The sequence below is a fragment of the Equus caballus genome, chromosome 2 (genome assembly GCF_041296265.1).
Source record: "Equus caballus isolate H_3958 breed thoroughbred chromosome 2, TB-T2T, whole genome shotgun sequence".
NCBI lineage: Eukaryota > Metazoa > Chordata > Mammalia > Perissodactyla > Equidae > Equus > Equus caballus.
Genome location: NC_091685.1, coordinates 39,559,504 through 39,574,524, shown reverse-complemented (window position 1 = coordinate 39,574,524; position 15,021 = coordinate 39,559,504). Strand labels below are relative to the sequence as shown.

At 49.4% G+C, this 15,021-nt stretch overlaps 1 protein-coding gene across 13 annotated transcripts in view; it reads left to right on the top strand.

The window, feature by feature from the left end:
* The first annotated feature begins 10,912 nt into the window (after positions 1–10,912).
* VPS13D (vacuolar protein sorting 13 homolog D) overlaps positions 10,913–15,021 on the top strand; it is a 253,463-nt gene continuing 249,354 nt past the window's right edge. For 12 of the 13 annotated variants that reach the window (XR_011433300.1, XR_011433299.1, XR_002806312.2 and 9 more), the window contains exons 1-2: positions 10,913–11,041; positions 14,202–14,376. Coding sequence is in view for 9 of the 13 variants with exons in the window: in XM_014737614.3 (XP_014593100.3) it covers positions 14,280–14,376 (97 nt within the window). In the remaining 4 variants the exon portion in view is untranslated. Of the gene's footprint in view, positions 11,042–11,146; positions 11,644–14,201; positions 14,377–15,021 lie in introns of those variants that run through there. The other variant, XM_001490932.7, reaches the window with a different exon arrangement.

Here is a 15,021-nt window from a genome sequence, read left to right as displayed (position 1 = left end):
AGGGATTCAGATGTTGTTGTCTTTCTGGGGGCCATTATCTAGCCTCCTGACCCCCACCATCCACACACTCTCCTGCCCTCCTAGCCGGCTTCTTCTCTCCTCAAGCCTCTGACCTCACCCCACCCTTACCTTCAGCTGGCTTCTGGCTGCCTATTTCACTGAGGAGATAAAATAAACACAAGAGAACATCCTCGGCTCCCCCATCATATGTGCCCTCCCGCCTGCATCCGTGCCCAGATCCTCAGCCTTCTGCCCTGTGGCTGTGGATACATACACACCCCGGCTGCTGGCGAAGGGCATCCGCCTCTCTGCACAGGATCTTAGTTTCTCTCCCAACTCAGGGACGTTGCTCCAGTATCTCTTCTCTCTCTCCTTTAGTATCAGCTTCCCTGCCTCCTGGATCTTTCCTGTCTGCATGCAAACACACTGATGTTTCTCCCATTTAGAAAGCAACGTACAGTCACGCAGCTCATAACGACCTTTCAGTCAAGGACAGATCACAGATATGACGGTGCTCCCGTAAGATTAGTATATAGCTTAGGTGTGGACTAGGCTATACCATCCAGGTTTGTGTGAGTACTAGAGGGGAGGAAGAAATTGTCCTCCACCCTTCTAGGTTCTTCTGGCTGGTCTAAGAGTTAAATTGATATAAGATTAACAGGAGAAAAACAAACAAAAATTTAATCACATGCACACATGGGAGAAACCCAGGAAAACCGAGTAACTCCCCAAAATGGCAGAAGCCCTCCCCTTAAATACCACCCTCAGCTAAAGACAAAAGAAGTCGGGAGTGCGGAGGGTCAGGGACTTCAAAGGGAAGGAAGGCAATTCACAGGTAGGTGAAAAGGAGCGGACATTTGAGACACAAGTGTTTTGGCCACATAAAAACAGAAGAACACAGAGGGAAGCTCAACAAACAGGCTTTTCCAGATTCCTTAGCCTAGTCCATGGTGATAGCTCACTTCCTAAGACAGGTTTTTTTTTAGGAAGATTGGCCCCGAGCTAACTGCTGCCAATCCTCCTCTTTTTGCTGAGGAAGACTGGCTCTGAGCTCACATCCGTGCCCATCTTCCTCTACTTTATATGTGGGATGCCTGCCACAGCATGGCTTGACAAGCGGTGCCATGTCCGCACCCGGGATCCGAACCAGCAAACCTGGGCCGCTGAAGCGGAACATGTGCACTTAACCGCTGCGCCACTGGGCCAGCCTCAGACAGGTTTTTTTTAACCTGAATTCTTTTAGGCAGTTGAAAGGGAGGTAACAAGAAAAACTTTCTGAGTCTTTTGTTTCTTATAAATAATCAGCCTAAAATAATCCTCATGTTAAAAAGACACATTTTGGGGCCGGCCTGGTGGTGCAGCTAAGTTTGGATATTCTGCTTCGGTGGCCTAGGGTTTGCCGGTTCAGATCCCGGGTGCCGACATGGCACCGCTTGTCCAGCCATGCTGTGGTAGGCGTCCGACATATAAAGTAGAGGAAGATGGGCACAGATGTTAGCTCAGGGCCTGTCTTCCTCAGCAAAAAGAGGCGGATCGGCAGCAGATGTTAGCTCAGGGCTAATCTTCCTCAAAAAAAAAAAAAAAAGACACATTTTGGGGTGGCAAATTTTGTTCCCCTTCAGTACACTCTATGATGTTCGAACAAGGAAGAACTAGCCTAATGATGCGTTTCTCACGATGTATCCTTGTTGTTAAGTGATGCATGACTGTGCAACCTCACAGCTATTAGAATGGCTACTATCAAAAAATAAGACGAGGGGCTGGCCCCGTGGCCGAGTGGTTAAGTTCGCGTGCTCCGCTGCGAGCGGCCCAGTGTTTCGTTGGTTCGAATCCTGGGCGCGGACATGGCACTGCTCATCAGACCACGCTGAGGTGGCGTCCCACATGCCACAACTAAAAGGACCCACAACGAAGAATGCACAACTATGTACTGGGGGGCTTTGGGGAGAAAAAGGGGAAAAAAAATAAAATCTTTAAAAAAAAGAGAAAAAAAATAAGATAAAACAAACAGAAAATAACAAGTATGAATGAAGACATGGAGAAATTGAAGGCTTTGTGCACTGTTGATGGGAAGGTCAAATGGTGCAACTGCTATGGAGTACGGTACAGATGCTTGTACGCCAATGTTCATGGCAGCATTATTCACAATAGCCAAAAGGTGGAAGCAAGCCATGTGTCCATCAGTGGACAAATGGACAAACAAAAGATGGTATATTCATACAATGACATATTATTCAGCCTTAAAAAGGAAAGAAATTCTAACACATGCTACAACAAGGATGAAACTTGAAGACACTATTCGAAGTGAAAGAAGCCAGTCACAGAAAGACAAATACCGTATGATTCCACTTATATAAGGTACTGAGAATAGTCCAATTCATAGAGACAGAGTAGAAGGGTGATTGTCAGGGGCTGGGGGAGAGGAGGATGAGGAGTTAGTGTTTACTGGGTACAGAGTTTTCAGTTTTGCAAGATGAAAAGAGTTAGGGAGGTGGATGGTGGTGACGGCTGCACAACAACGTGAACGTACCTAATGCCACTGAACTGTCCACTCAGGAATGGTTAAGATGGTAAAGTTTGTGTTATACGTATTTCACTGCAATTAAAAACAACAACAACCAACCTCTGGAAAACAATCCTCCTTCCAATTACTCTCAGATTTCCCACTATTCATAGCAAAAGCACCTAGAAAATGTGGTCCATGTATATTCTCTGTCTCCAGTTTATCTTCTCCCATTTTCTCTTGCTCTCACTCTAGTAAGACTGTGTCGACCTCTCCACTGAAACTATTGTCCAGGTCACCGCTAAATTCAATGGTGGATCCCGGGCCTCCTCTCACTTCCCTACGGGCAGCATTTGACCCGACTGACCAGCCCCCTCCCTGGACCATGTTCCTCACCTGGCTCCAGGGCCCACACCCTGCTGGCTTACCTGCCATCTCAGGGCCCCTTCTGCCACCTTTGCTGATTAATTCTTACCTCACTCCTGGTACCTCTCCTCCATCTCCCACTCACTTGCCTGCGGGAACCCATCTGGCCTCATGGCTTCAAGTACCACACATGTATCCTGCCAGCTCCCCGTGTTTGAATGGACAAGTCTTTCCTGTGCCCTTCCTTCATGTCAGGCTCTGGGTGCTGGGATGCAGCAGCTGCTGAAACAAAGTGAGTGGGAAGAGAGACAGTAGGAAAGTACACAGTTGGAGCCAGCCCTGATGGCCTAGTGGTTAAGTTCAGTGCACTCCACTTTGGCGGCCCACGTTCAGTTCCTGGGTGTAGAACCACACTGCTCATCTGTCAGCAGCCATGCTGTGGTGGTGGCTCACATAGAAGAGCTACAAAGACCTACAACTAGATGTACAACCATGTAGTGGGGCTCTGGGGAGGGGAAAAAAAAGAAGAGAGGAAGATTGGCAACAGATTTTAGCTCAAGGTGAATCTTTCCCAGCCAAAAAAAAAAGATCCTACTCATCAATGTGGCCAGATGATGGGTCATTAAAAAAGAAAAGAAAAGAAAATACACAGTCAGATAATAGCAGACACGGATGAAGAAAATGAAGTCAGACCCAGAGAACTTTTTGGATCGGAGGTCAGGGAAGGAACCAGAGAGATGACGTGGAGCAGAGGCCTGGGGAACAGAGGGAGGAGCCGAGCATTCCCTGGGACCAGGGCAGGGCACAGTGTGGGGGAAGGAGAGTGGCCAGGTCCAAAGGGCTTCCACTGCCCTGCTCAGCTGGACAGTGGGAAAAGGGACTCACTGCAAAGTTGTAACCAGTGGAGAGACACAGCCAGTTTATCTTTTGGAAAGCTGTCTGCAGATACTGGGGGGAGAGTATGTGGGTATTACTGAACCAGGTTAGTTTTGCCCACCGTGCAATTATGACAATCCCTGAAATGACGAGTTTGCAGCAGAGAAAGTTTTATTCACAAGGCAGCCAAGTGAGGAGACGGGAGAACAAATCTTAAATCTGGCTCCCTGAAAAATGGGGATTAGAGGGGCCGGCCCCGTGGCCGAGTGGTTAGGTTCGCGTGCTCCGCTGCAGGCGGCCCAGTGTTTCGTTAGTTCGAGTCCTGGGCGCGGACACGGCACTGCTCATCAAACCACGCTGAGGCAGCATCCCACATGCCACAACTAGAAGGACCCACAACGAAGAATATACAACTATGTACTGGGGGGCTTTGGGGAGAAAAAGGAAAAAAAATAAAATCTTCAAAAAAAAAAAATGGGGATTAGAGGGGGCCGCCCCGTGGCTAAGTGGTTAAGTTTGCCTGCTCTGCTTTGGTGGCCCAGGGTTTCGCCAGTTCGGAGCCTGGGTTCGGACATGGCACTGCTCATCAGACCACGCTGAGGTGGTGTCCCACATGCCACAACTAGAAGGACCCACAACTAAGAATATACAACTAGGTACTGAGGAGATTTGGGGAGAAAAAGCAGGGAAAAAAAAAAAAGATTGGCAACAGTTGTTAGCTCAGGTGTCAATCTTAAAAAAAAAATGGGGATTAGGGATATTTATGGGATAGAAGGGCGGGGAGGTCTGAATTGCGGGAATAGACGATGGGAGGTGAGGGGACGGGAGGTAATCGATGATCTTCACAAGCACGGTGGAGCTTCACGGCTCTTCATAGGATGCATGTTCACAAGATGGTGGTGTTGGCATGATCCCAGGGTGGAGTTTTTAGTTCCCTGACATCAGGAGTTCACCTATGGGACATCTGTGCGTGGCCAGTAGGTGGGTTGGTGGTCTTGATTGGCCTGAACCAGACAGGGGTTGACTCTTAGTTCCTGAAAAACTTAAGCACCTGTTACCATGGTGACCCGAGCGTCAGAGATGTTACCTATAGGGTGGGTTTTAGTAATGCATTATCTAACTACTTTTGCAAACAGACAACTGACTGAGTATAGTTAAAGCAAGCTGGTCCCAAGATTCATTGGGGAGTCGGGCTGTGAGGACAGGAATGCTAATCTTGCCTTTGGCTCTCATGCCCTCTCATTAGCAGGAGGCAGGGCGGCCCCTCCTGAAGGCCCCTTGCTCTGGCTACATTGGGGTGATGCTGGGGAAGCATAGATTGGATGTAAAGAGACCAGTGATGTGCTGGTTGTTCCCCGCCCACCTCTCCAGTTCCTCTCTCCCCTCAGCTCTGTACGCTGGGAGACTGCCATCTGCAGACCCTCGCCCTCAGGCTGCCAGCAGTTTGCCCGTGGGAAGGCACAAGCGGGAGACAGGACGCTGGGAGGAAAGCAAGGCCAGGCACGTGTTCCCTCCTCCCCAACCCCCTTCCAGTGGCTTCTCCCTGTGACCCCGCTCCTGCCATGCTCTGTTGCCACCGCTCCCTCTCTTGCCCCAGCTATCCCTGGTTCAGTTTCCGCCTCTACACAATGGGGATAACAGGTGATTCAGAACGAGGGGGCACAGAGGAAAACTCTTCTGTGCGTCTCCTGTACTCTCAGTCCTCTACTTCTGACACTTCTGGCCGCCAAAGGTGTACATTTTTTCCTCGTGAAACCACAGAGTTAGCAATTGATGAGTAAGTAGCTAGGAACTAAAGGTTTTTTTCCTCTTTGCAATTACTGATTATAGCTTTTAGCTGTTTAACCCATTCATTGTTTTCTTTTTTCTTTTCTGCTTTATCTCCCCAACGTCCCCCCCCGCCCCCGCCCCCCCCCCCCCCACACACACAGTTGTATATCTTAGTTGCAGGTCCTGCTAGTTGCGGGATGTTAACCCATCCATTGTTAACTGTGCTGTTTTGGCAACATGCTGACTCCCACTAGGCTCCTATAGATAACAGCTCCCTGGAGCCTGGGTCACCATGGTAATGGGTGAGTGAGCTGTTTTTCAGGAATTAGAACTCCTTGTCCACTCCAGGCCAGTTGAGACCACCAACTCATCAACAGGGCCCATGCAGATGTCCAATAGGCAACCTTTTGGCAATAATAGGCTAAAAACTCCACCCTCAGATCATGCTAACGCCACCATTTGGTGAACATGGGTCCTGTGTAGAGGCGTGGAGTCCGACTGCGCTTGCACAGATCATCAGTGACCTCACCTCTCCTCACCTCCAATCACCTACCTCCACATTTCAGACCACCTTGACCCCATTCCATAAATATCCCTGAGCCCCTGTTTTCGGGAAAGCGAGTGTGAGGCTCATGCTTTTGCTTCCTCACATGGCTGCCTTGTGATTAAATCCTCTCTCTGCTGCCATCTCGTCGTCTCGGTGTTTGGGTTTCTGGGCGGCAGGCAAAATCGAACCTGTTCAGTTACAGCTTCTCGGAGAAGGTGGCTGCGGAGGGAGGACGGTACAGCCTCGGGCCTCCAGGTAGGACAGGATATGAGGTCAGTGAGGGCAGCTTCAGAAGCTGTGGAAAGGATGTTGGGTTGTACTCTCAGTGTGAAGGGAGGGATCTGAGCCAGGGAGTGTGAGAAGTGCCTGGCGGGGCTCGGTCTGAGTTGGGAAACTGAGCTCTGGCTGTTTGATCTCCACAGCTGCCCTGGGATGTAGGCAAGGTACACATTATCCCTGCTCTGCAGAGGAGGACCCTGAGGGGTTTGGTACTTATCTAAGGAGTCAAGTTGGGTGGACCCGTTCACTGTGGGAGGCTCCTGATAACCAGCTCCGTAGAATTCCACAGAAAGTCATCGAAGCTTGGACTTAAAGGGTAACTGCTCTCTCTCTCTCTCTCTCTGGGGACTACTCTGCCCCGCCTGCAGCTCGGTATTAGGAAACCAGCCATTAGGGCAGCATCGAAAAAGCTGGGAGGTTGGGCTGAGAGGCTGCTTGGGGCAAACCTAGAGATCAGGAGTCCTGGGGTTACACCATATCTCCACTGATAACCTGCCGTGTGAACTTGGAGCAGCCACTGTCCGTCTCTGGAGCTCAGAGTCTCCATCTATAAGATGAGGAGGCTGGCCCCTGAGCTGTGATCTGTCCTTTGTCCTTTGTCCTTTTTCCCACAGGGTGACAGTACCATCCCTGCCCAGGCTGTCTGCATTTTCACAGAGACTCTGACCTGCGCTGTCAAATACAGGAGCCACTAGGCACGTGTGGTTGTGGCTGTTGAGCCCTTGAAATGTGGCTAGTCCAAACTGAGATGTGTGAAGTACGTCTCGATACAAAATACGGAAGTTTGAAGACTTAGCACAAAACATACATGTGAAACATCTCATTAATAATTTTACATTGATTACATGCTGAAATGATAATATTTTGGAGATAGTAGGTTAAATAAAATATTAACATTAATGTCACCTGTTTCTTTTCACTCTTTTTTAATGTGACAGCTAGAGAATTTAGAATGATGTGTGGCTTGCATTATATCTCTATTGGACAGGCTGCTCTGGAAAGTGAAATGCCTTCAAGGTCTGATTAAATTAATTCACAATTAAAATTTCGACTCCCCCTCCCCTGAGATCCCTGCCTCCCTCGTGGGTCTCTTCCATCTGCTGTGCTCAGTGATGTACCCCAAGGGCTTCGAATGGTGCCAGGCACCTGGTAGGTGCTCAGTAAATGGTGAATGAATGAATGAATGAATGAATGCACATAGGCATAGGAAGAGTGGGGTTCCTCTGTTGCCAAATGTCCCAATTTTTCTAGAGAAGCTCCAAATACCGATTTTCATATGTAATCTCCAGCTTTTAAAATGTTGTAACTAATGTCAATTATTTTAAGGCATTGTGTGGGCCAAAAGAAACATTTCTGCAGCAACTCTGGCTGCCTGTCTGCACCCTCTCTGTTTCCGGAGCTGAGATATACTAGGCCAGGTGGGGAGGGGCCTCACAGACGGCAGTGCTGAGCAGGTCCCCTCAAATCTACCTGTCCCAGGAAACTTGGCCCCTGTAGCCCTACATGCATCTCAGGGTCTAGAGTGGATGGTAATTAAGAGATGACTCCCATCTTCTGTAGCCCCTCACCTGTTGTGTGTCTGTAGCCTGCAGATTTGGGGGCCACAGCATGGGTAGGGGACCAAGGGAGGACCTTCTCTGTGGCCAGCACAACCTTTCCACTTGGGCAGGCCAATGTTTGACCTCTTTGTCCCCTGGTTCCCCCACAACGGGTGTAAATGTTGCTCTGATTGTTGAAGACAGCACAGGGCAGTGGGCTGGGGCAGGGAGGGCTGCAGCCTTGTTGGAGAGGGCTTCAGGCTTGCAGCAGAGCGTGGATTGTCCCATGGTCTCTCCGTATGGACTGTAGCAAGTCCTTTCCCCTTTCTGGTCCTCAGTTTCCCTGTCTGTACATCGAAGGCTTTGGACCAGCTCTGCATTTCCAAACCCATCACCCTGGGAGCTGGGTCCCCCTGCAGGCTCACTGAATTAGAAGCCCTGAGGGCCAGATCTTCTCAGTGAGGCCTCCCCATGCCATCCATCTAAACCTGGCCACCCCTCTTCCTACCACACTTCCCTGCATTTTTTCTTCTTTAGCACCTATCACCATCTGGCTCACTCTATATTTTATGCTGACTTTTCTCTCCTCCTCTGCTGGTATGTAAGCCCCATGAGGGCAGCGATTTTTGTTTGTTTGTTTTTGAGGAAGATTAGCCCTGAGGTAACATCTGCTGCCAATCCTCCGCTTTTTGCTGAGAAAGACTGGCTCTGAGCTAACATCAGTGCCCATCTTCCTCTACTTTATATGTGGCATGCCTGCCACAGCATGGCTTGCCAAGCGGTGCCATGTCCACGCCGGGGATCTAAACCGGCAAACCCCGGGCCGCCGAGAATCAGAACGTGTGAACTTAACCGCTGCACCAGTGGGCCAGCCCCAAGGGCAGCGATTTTTAAAATATCAGCCTTGTTGAAGAATAATTCACAGAAAACACAATTTACCGATTTTAAGTGCAGACTTCAATGAATTGTGACAACTGAAGGCAGCCTCGTGACCACCACAACAGTAGAGACGTGGAACAGTTTCATCATCCTGAAAAGTTCCCTTGTGCCCCTTCCTAGGCAATCCCCTCCTTCCACCCCCAGCCCCTGGCCACCACCTATCTGCTTGTGCCACTCTAATTTGGTCTTTTCTGGAATGTCATAGAAATGGAATCATTACAGTATGTGGTCTTTCATAGTCTGGCTTTTTTCATAAAGCTAACACTTTGAGGTTCCTCTAAGATGGTGCCTGTATCAGTAGTTTGTTAATTTTTGTTGCTGAGTAGTATTCCATTGTATGGGTATACTGCAACCTGTTTATCCATTTTCCTGTTGATAGACGTTTTGATTATTTCTTGTTTTTGCTATTATGAATAAAGCTGCCATGAACATTCACGCATAAGTCTTTGTGTGCACGAGTGCTTTCATTTTTCTTGGGTAAATCCCTAGGAGTGGGACAGCTGTATGTGTGTTTAGATTGATAAGAAGCCCAGGGCACAAAGACTTGCACTAATACTAGTTGAAGGAATGGTGCCCTGACATCCGCATTTTTTAGCCAGTTCTCCAGGTACAGCCAGGTGTCTTTGTACTGGATGATTTGGACTCTGGGATCCTTCAGCTCCGATGGACTGATTTCCTTCTGCCTTCCGTCTGTGGAGTCCAGCGTTTTACATCCCAATCTCAGCCCCTGAGGGAACCCAGCCTTGAGATTCTGAGAAGTTGATCCCACCTCACAGGAGCCCAGGGCTTGCCTAGGAGTGAGTCAGACCATGGTCACCTTCATTAGCTTAGCATTATGAGGGTTGATAATTATTATGGTAAATGCCCTATTGCAACCTTGCCATCCCGTGTCCTGCATCTTCTGACTTTTTACGAGCCTGAGGGGTTCTTCCTGCCTTTCTTGTGATAATGCAAGAATGAAGCGTTCATTTGTTCATTTATTCATTCATAGTGCCTTTATTGAGTCTTTTCTGTGCTAGGCAATGTCTAGGTACCGAAGAAACATTTGTGAAAAAGATAAAATCTCTGCTTTCAGGGTGAGGAAAGATAACAACATATGTATAAACAAATAAATGAGATAATTTCAGGTAGCATTAAGTTCTGTGAAGAAAATAGCACAAAGTAAAGGATGAGGGGAACTTTAGATGGGGGAGCAGGGAAATCCTTTCTGAGGTGGAATATTTGAAGCGAGCAGGAGTTAGCTATATGACTATCCAGAGCTGCTCTGTAGCCACCTGCCACGTAAGGATATTCAGTACTTGAAAGGTGGCTAGCTTGTATTGAAATGTGCCCTCAGTGTAAAAAAAACCCCCCAAAACCCAAAAAACCACTAGATTTCAAAAACTTACTATTCAAAAACCCTAAAACATCTCAATTTTTTCTGTTGGCTATAGGTTGAGATGATAATATTTTGGACATATTGGATTAAATAAAATGTATTGTTAATTTCACCTTTTTCTTTTTCCTTTTTTAAATGTACCAACTAGTAAATTTAAAATCACTGTGTGGCTTGCGTTTTCTTCCGGTTGTCAGCACTGTTCTCGAGGAAGAGCATCCTAAGCCGAGAGGATGGCAAATGAAAGGTCGCGGGCAGGAACGGAAGGACGCTGGGGCAGAGAGGCCAGGGGGAGAGTGGCAGAAATAAGAATGGACCAAATCCAGTGGGATCTTGGTGTTGGCTCTGTAATGAGGTGGGTTTGGATTTAAGAGCAGTGGGGCAGCCGTTTTAAGCAGGGAAGTGGCATGGTCTGAATTACGCTTTAATAGACCTCTGCGGCTGCTAAGTGGAGAATCCACCGTGGGTGGGCCAGACGGAAGGCAGGGGGTTGTGGGAGGAAGAATCCTGGGTTCCAGTATTGTCTGAGCCAGTCTCTTTTGTGCCCCTGCCCTCTCCTGGGACTCAGTTTCCCCGCCCTGTAAAAGAGGCCTGGTCCAGGGCGGTTCTCCGGCTTCAGCCCCAGCAGCATCCGCGAGCCCAGCAGGGGCCTGCAGCCCTGCAGGCGCGGCCGCGGGCGCCAGGGGGCGTCTGCTCGATGACTCGGCGCTCGGCTGGCCAGGCGCCGGCGCGTCGCCGCTCGATTGGTCGGGCCGGGCGGGCCGGGGCGCCGCCGCCAGCGCCATTGAGGAGCGGCGGGGAGGAAGCGGCGCGCAGTGCCGGGCTGGGGCGGGCGCCGTTCGCGACAGGTACGGGCCGGGCGGGCACCAGGCAGCCGGGGCGCGCGTGGGCCCGCGCTCGGCCTTCCGACTCCGCTTCCGACCTGGGGGCCCGGGCCCGCCCGCGGAGAGCGCGGCGCTGGGAGCCGGGGATCCCGGCGTCCGGCCCTCGGGCCGTCCGAGCTCCTCCTGGGGCCCGGGGGCGCCCGAGCCCCCGACGGCCCGAGTCCGCCGCCCTCCCGGGGACTCCTGCAGCCGAGTCCCCGCGGGCATCCCAGGCGCACGCTCGGGCTGCCGGAGCCTCTCGGGACCCCGGCGTCAGTGTCCTGGGGAGTCCGAGTCTCCGCTGGACCCGGCACCGTTTCTAGGGTCCCGGCAGCCTGGCGCCCCGGGATCGGGGGGTGTCAGCCGACGTCTCGCCGCCTGAGCCGCGGTCTCAGTGCAGGACCCCACTGTGCGAGCCCCCCAAGCGCACGCCCAAGAATGGGGCGCCAGGCAGTTCTCCAGAGTGTCTTAACAGCCCCCTTCACCAGCCTTCTGGGGTCACGCTCTGGGATGGGGACATCAGGCTTCAAACTTGTCTTTACGCCTCGCCCCCTGGGGTCACACCCTGGCTGAGCCCCTCCTCCCAGGTAGGGGACCCCGGCGCCCTTCTCCAGGCTTTATCTGGGAGGTGGGGTCTCCGCCCCCTGGAGCGGGGCTTAGGGTTGTGAGAGCAGAAGGAGGGGCGGGAGGATTGTGGGATCCTGGCCTTCTGGGCAGTCCTGTTCCTGTGGGGCCCCTGGCCTGGCACCCGCCCCCCTCCGGCCTCCTATCTCCGAGCTCCCTGGAGCCCCGAGGAGTGGTGCCCCGGGCCAGTTGCCAGTCCTTCCTACTCCTGGCTCTGGCCGCCCCTCGAGGGAGGGGCCTGGCTCAAGGTCACGCCCGGCTGTCTGCCCGCCCGTCCGCCCGCTTGTGGGCTGAGCACTGATCCCCAATGTCACCTGCCCTGCCGATTAGGGGAGGACAGGTGGGGGTTAGTGCCAGGCAGCTGCCTGGAATCCCTGATGAACCAGAGTGTAAACACTTTGGGATTCTGGCCAGCCCGGCGGGCCTTCCTGACACCGGATTCCTTAAGGGAATCCTTGAAGTGGCCTCACGCCTGGTTTAGGGGCTTAGCAGAGCTAATGGCTGCTTTCTGGCTAGGGCCTCAGTTTACTGACCAGGGTGTTTTCAGTGCTTCTCACCCCATCTTCTTTTAATCTGTGCTTTGCATCTTCCATTTTCAGGGGAAGGAGAGTAGGGTCCGATCTTGTGTACAAACTGACAGTTGTTTACTGGAAGAGCATTTGTAGTTGGCACTTCAGAGAGAGTGTGTTGGCATTTAGGGCTGAAATCAATGGCTGTGACTTCAAAAATAGAGTGTGCTCTGACTTTGGCTCTTCGCCTAAGTGTGTTTGTAGTCTACATAGTAAGACTAGATTGGGCGGGTTCACATTTTGTTTTCACAGATTTACTTGTTTAAAGTTATAGTAAAGAAATGTGTCCTTTACTCAGACTGTTAAACATTTCTTATTTTAAAAAATTTGCTCTTGTAATCTCTTCTTTAAATGTACCCAATAATATCTAGCAGATTCCAAATTTTGCACAAAATGTAGCTTTAAAAAAAATCTTTGAGGGGTTGGCCTGGTGGCATAGTGGTTAAGTTTGCTCTCTGCTTCTCTGGATCCTGGGCTGGACCTACACACGGCTCACAAAGCCACGCTGCGATGGCATCCCATAAACAAGGTGGAGGAAGGCTGGCACAGATGTGAGCTCAGGGACCACCTTCCTCAAGCAAAAAGAGGAAGGTTGGCAGTAGATGTTAGCTCAGGGCCAATCTTCCTCACACACATACACACAGAATCTTTGGGAAAAAATTAGTATTTCACCAAATGCTATTTATTTACTTGTTTGTTTTGACTGTCACCGTTGACAAATAAAAGTTAATCTTGTCTGGAAGTTCAAGACACCGTTGACAGATAAAAGTCAGTTTTCCATGGAGGTTGAGTTAACTCTCACAGGGCCTTGTGTTTTGGGTCCTTGTCGGGTGGCAGCCTTTCATTTGGGATAAGCGTATCTTCTGGCATTAGGCTGAATCACTGGAGGTGGGGCAAAGTGCTTGGAAAGGATCCCGACAGGGCTGGTTCCAACTGGGATGTGTGCCATGGCCAATCTGGAGTGTCTAGCGTGGTGGGCTTGTGTTTGACGGGCTTGGCTTAGGGCAAGATTTGGAGCTCACATTTCTGATTGGGATCTATTAGCTGAGTGATCTCAGAATCCATTTAAACTGTAGTGTCTGAAGTTCCCTCATGTTAACTTTTTGTTATACTAAAGATAATCTATATATTTTTTGCAATGCTAATAAACACTAATTGTTATAATAGGCAGTAGAAATCCAGTACTGAGTGCAAATACTGTAGCTGGAACGAGAGGATTTCTGGTGTTTGTAATTACTGACTAAGAGGGTTCATTGAATCACCATCATCTGGTGCCCAGGTACCAGTAATGCAGTTCCAGGAGATTTAAGAACAATGATAAGCTACTGCCATCTCCCTTCCATTTATATTATTTTAGAAATGATCCTGATGAACAAATTTGCAAAATTAAATTAGGGAAGGCTTAAAGAGGATCATTGCAGAATATGAAGTTTATTGATACAGTCTCTTAGGGCATTTTTCCCTTAATCTAGGGCAGGGTTTCTTAACCTGGCACTATTGACATATTGGGCTGGGTAATTCTTTGTTGTGGGGGCTGTCTTGTGTGTTACAGGATGCTTAGCAGCTTCCATGGTCTCTACACACAAGATACCAAAATGTCTGTAGACATTGCCAAATTACACCGGGATGAGACCCTCTGATCAGGACAGTCTAGTCCCAAGGTGAATCACTAAACGCACGCAGTTTAATGATTAGTTACATCGAAAAGATACACAACTTTGAATTGTAGGTGGTTTTTGGTAAATTTATAAGTGACTATTCCTTGCAGCTGCCCCAAAGTAGATGCGTTGGTTTGCCCTCCATTATACTAATGGGCGTCTTGCCGTTCTTCTCACCCATCTTTTCTTAAATCTCTGCTTTGCATTCATCCACTTTCAGAGAAGGTAGAATAGGAAATCAGCTTAGAAGGTCATCTAGTTTTTCTGTTGATTTCCTTTTTTTTTCTTTCGTAGATTCTTCTGTGACCATGAGAGAGAGAGAGAGAAAGAATGATCCATGATTTTTAAGCACCTTGTCTTGAGGATATAGACATGTTGGAAGGTCTTGTAGCCTGGGTTCTCAACACCTATCTGGGGAAGTACGTCAATAACCTGAACACTGACCAGCTCTCTGTTGCACTTCTGAAAGGTGAGTACATATTTCTCTTTTTTGTAAAGTATGCCTTTGCAGATGGCATTTCTGTTTTTTATGATCTTTTTGTTGTTTTGAGAATAATAAACCATAATGCCCAGATGGCTTTGTGCTAAATATGTGTAAAAGGAAATATGTTCTCCCATATGACACTGATTATTATTACAGGGTAACTTAAGTATGTAGCTGTATTGCTCTAGATTTTAGAGAACTATTAAATATTTGAAAAACCCAGTATATTACTGGTAACTGTGCTTTATCCCAGTTAAGTTTTTAGCTTTATGAAGCTTTATGGAGGCAGCCATGATGTACTGACAATGGCATTGGCTTTGGCTTCAAATCCAGCTGTGTAACTTCTTGACTATGTGAACAGGTGATTGAAATTCTAAGAGTGTTTCTCTTTTTTTGTTTTGTTTTTTGAGGAAGATTAGCTCTGAGCTAACTGCTGCCAATCCTCCTCTTTTTGCTGAGGAAGACTGGCCCTGAGCTAAGATCAGTGCCCATCTTCCTCTACTTTATACGTGGGATGCCTACCACAGCATGGCTTGCCAAGCGGCGCCGTGTCCACACCTGGGATCCGAACTGGCGAACCCCGGGCCGCCAAAGCGGAACGTGTGCACTTAACCACTGCGCCACTGGGCT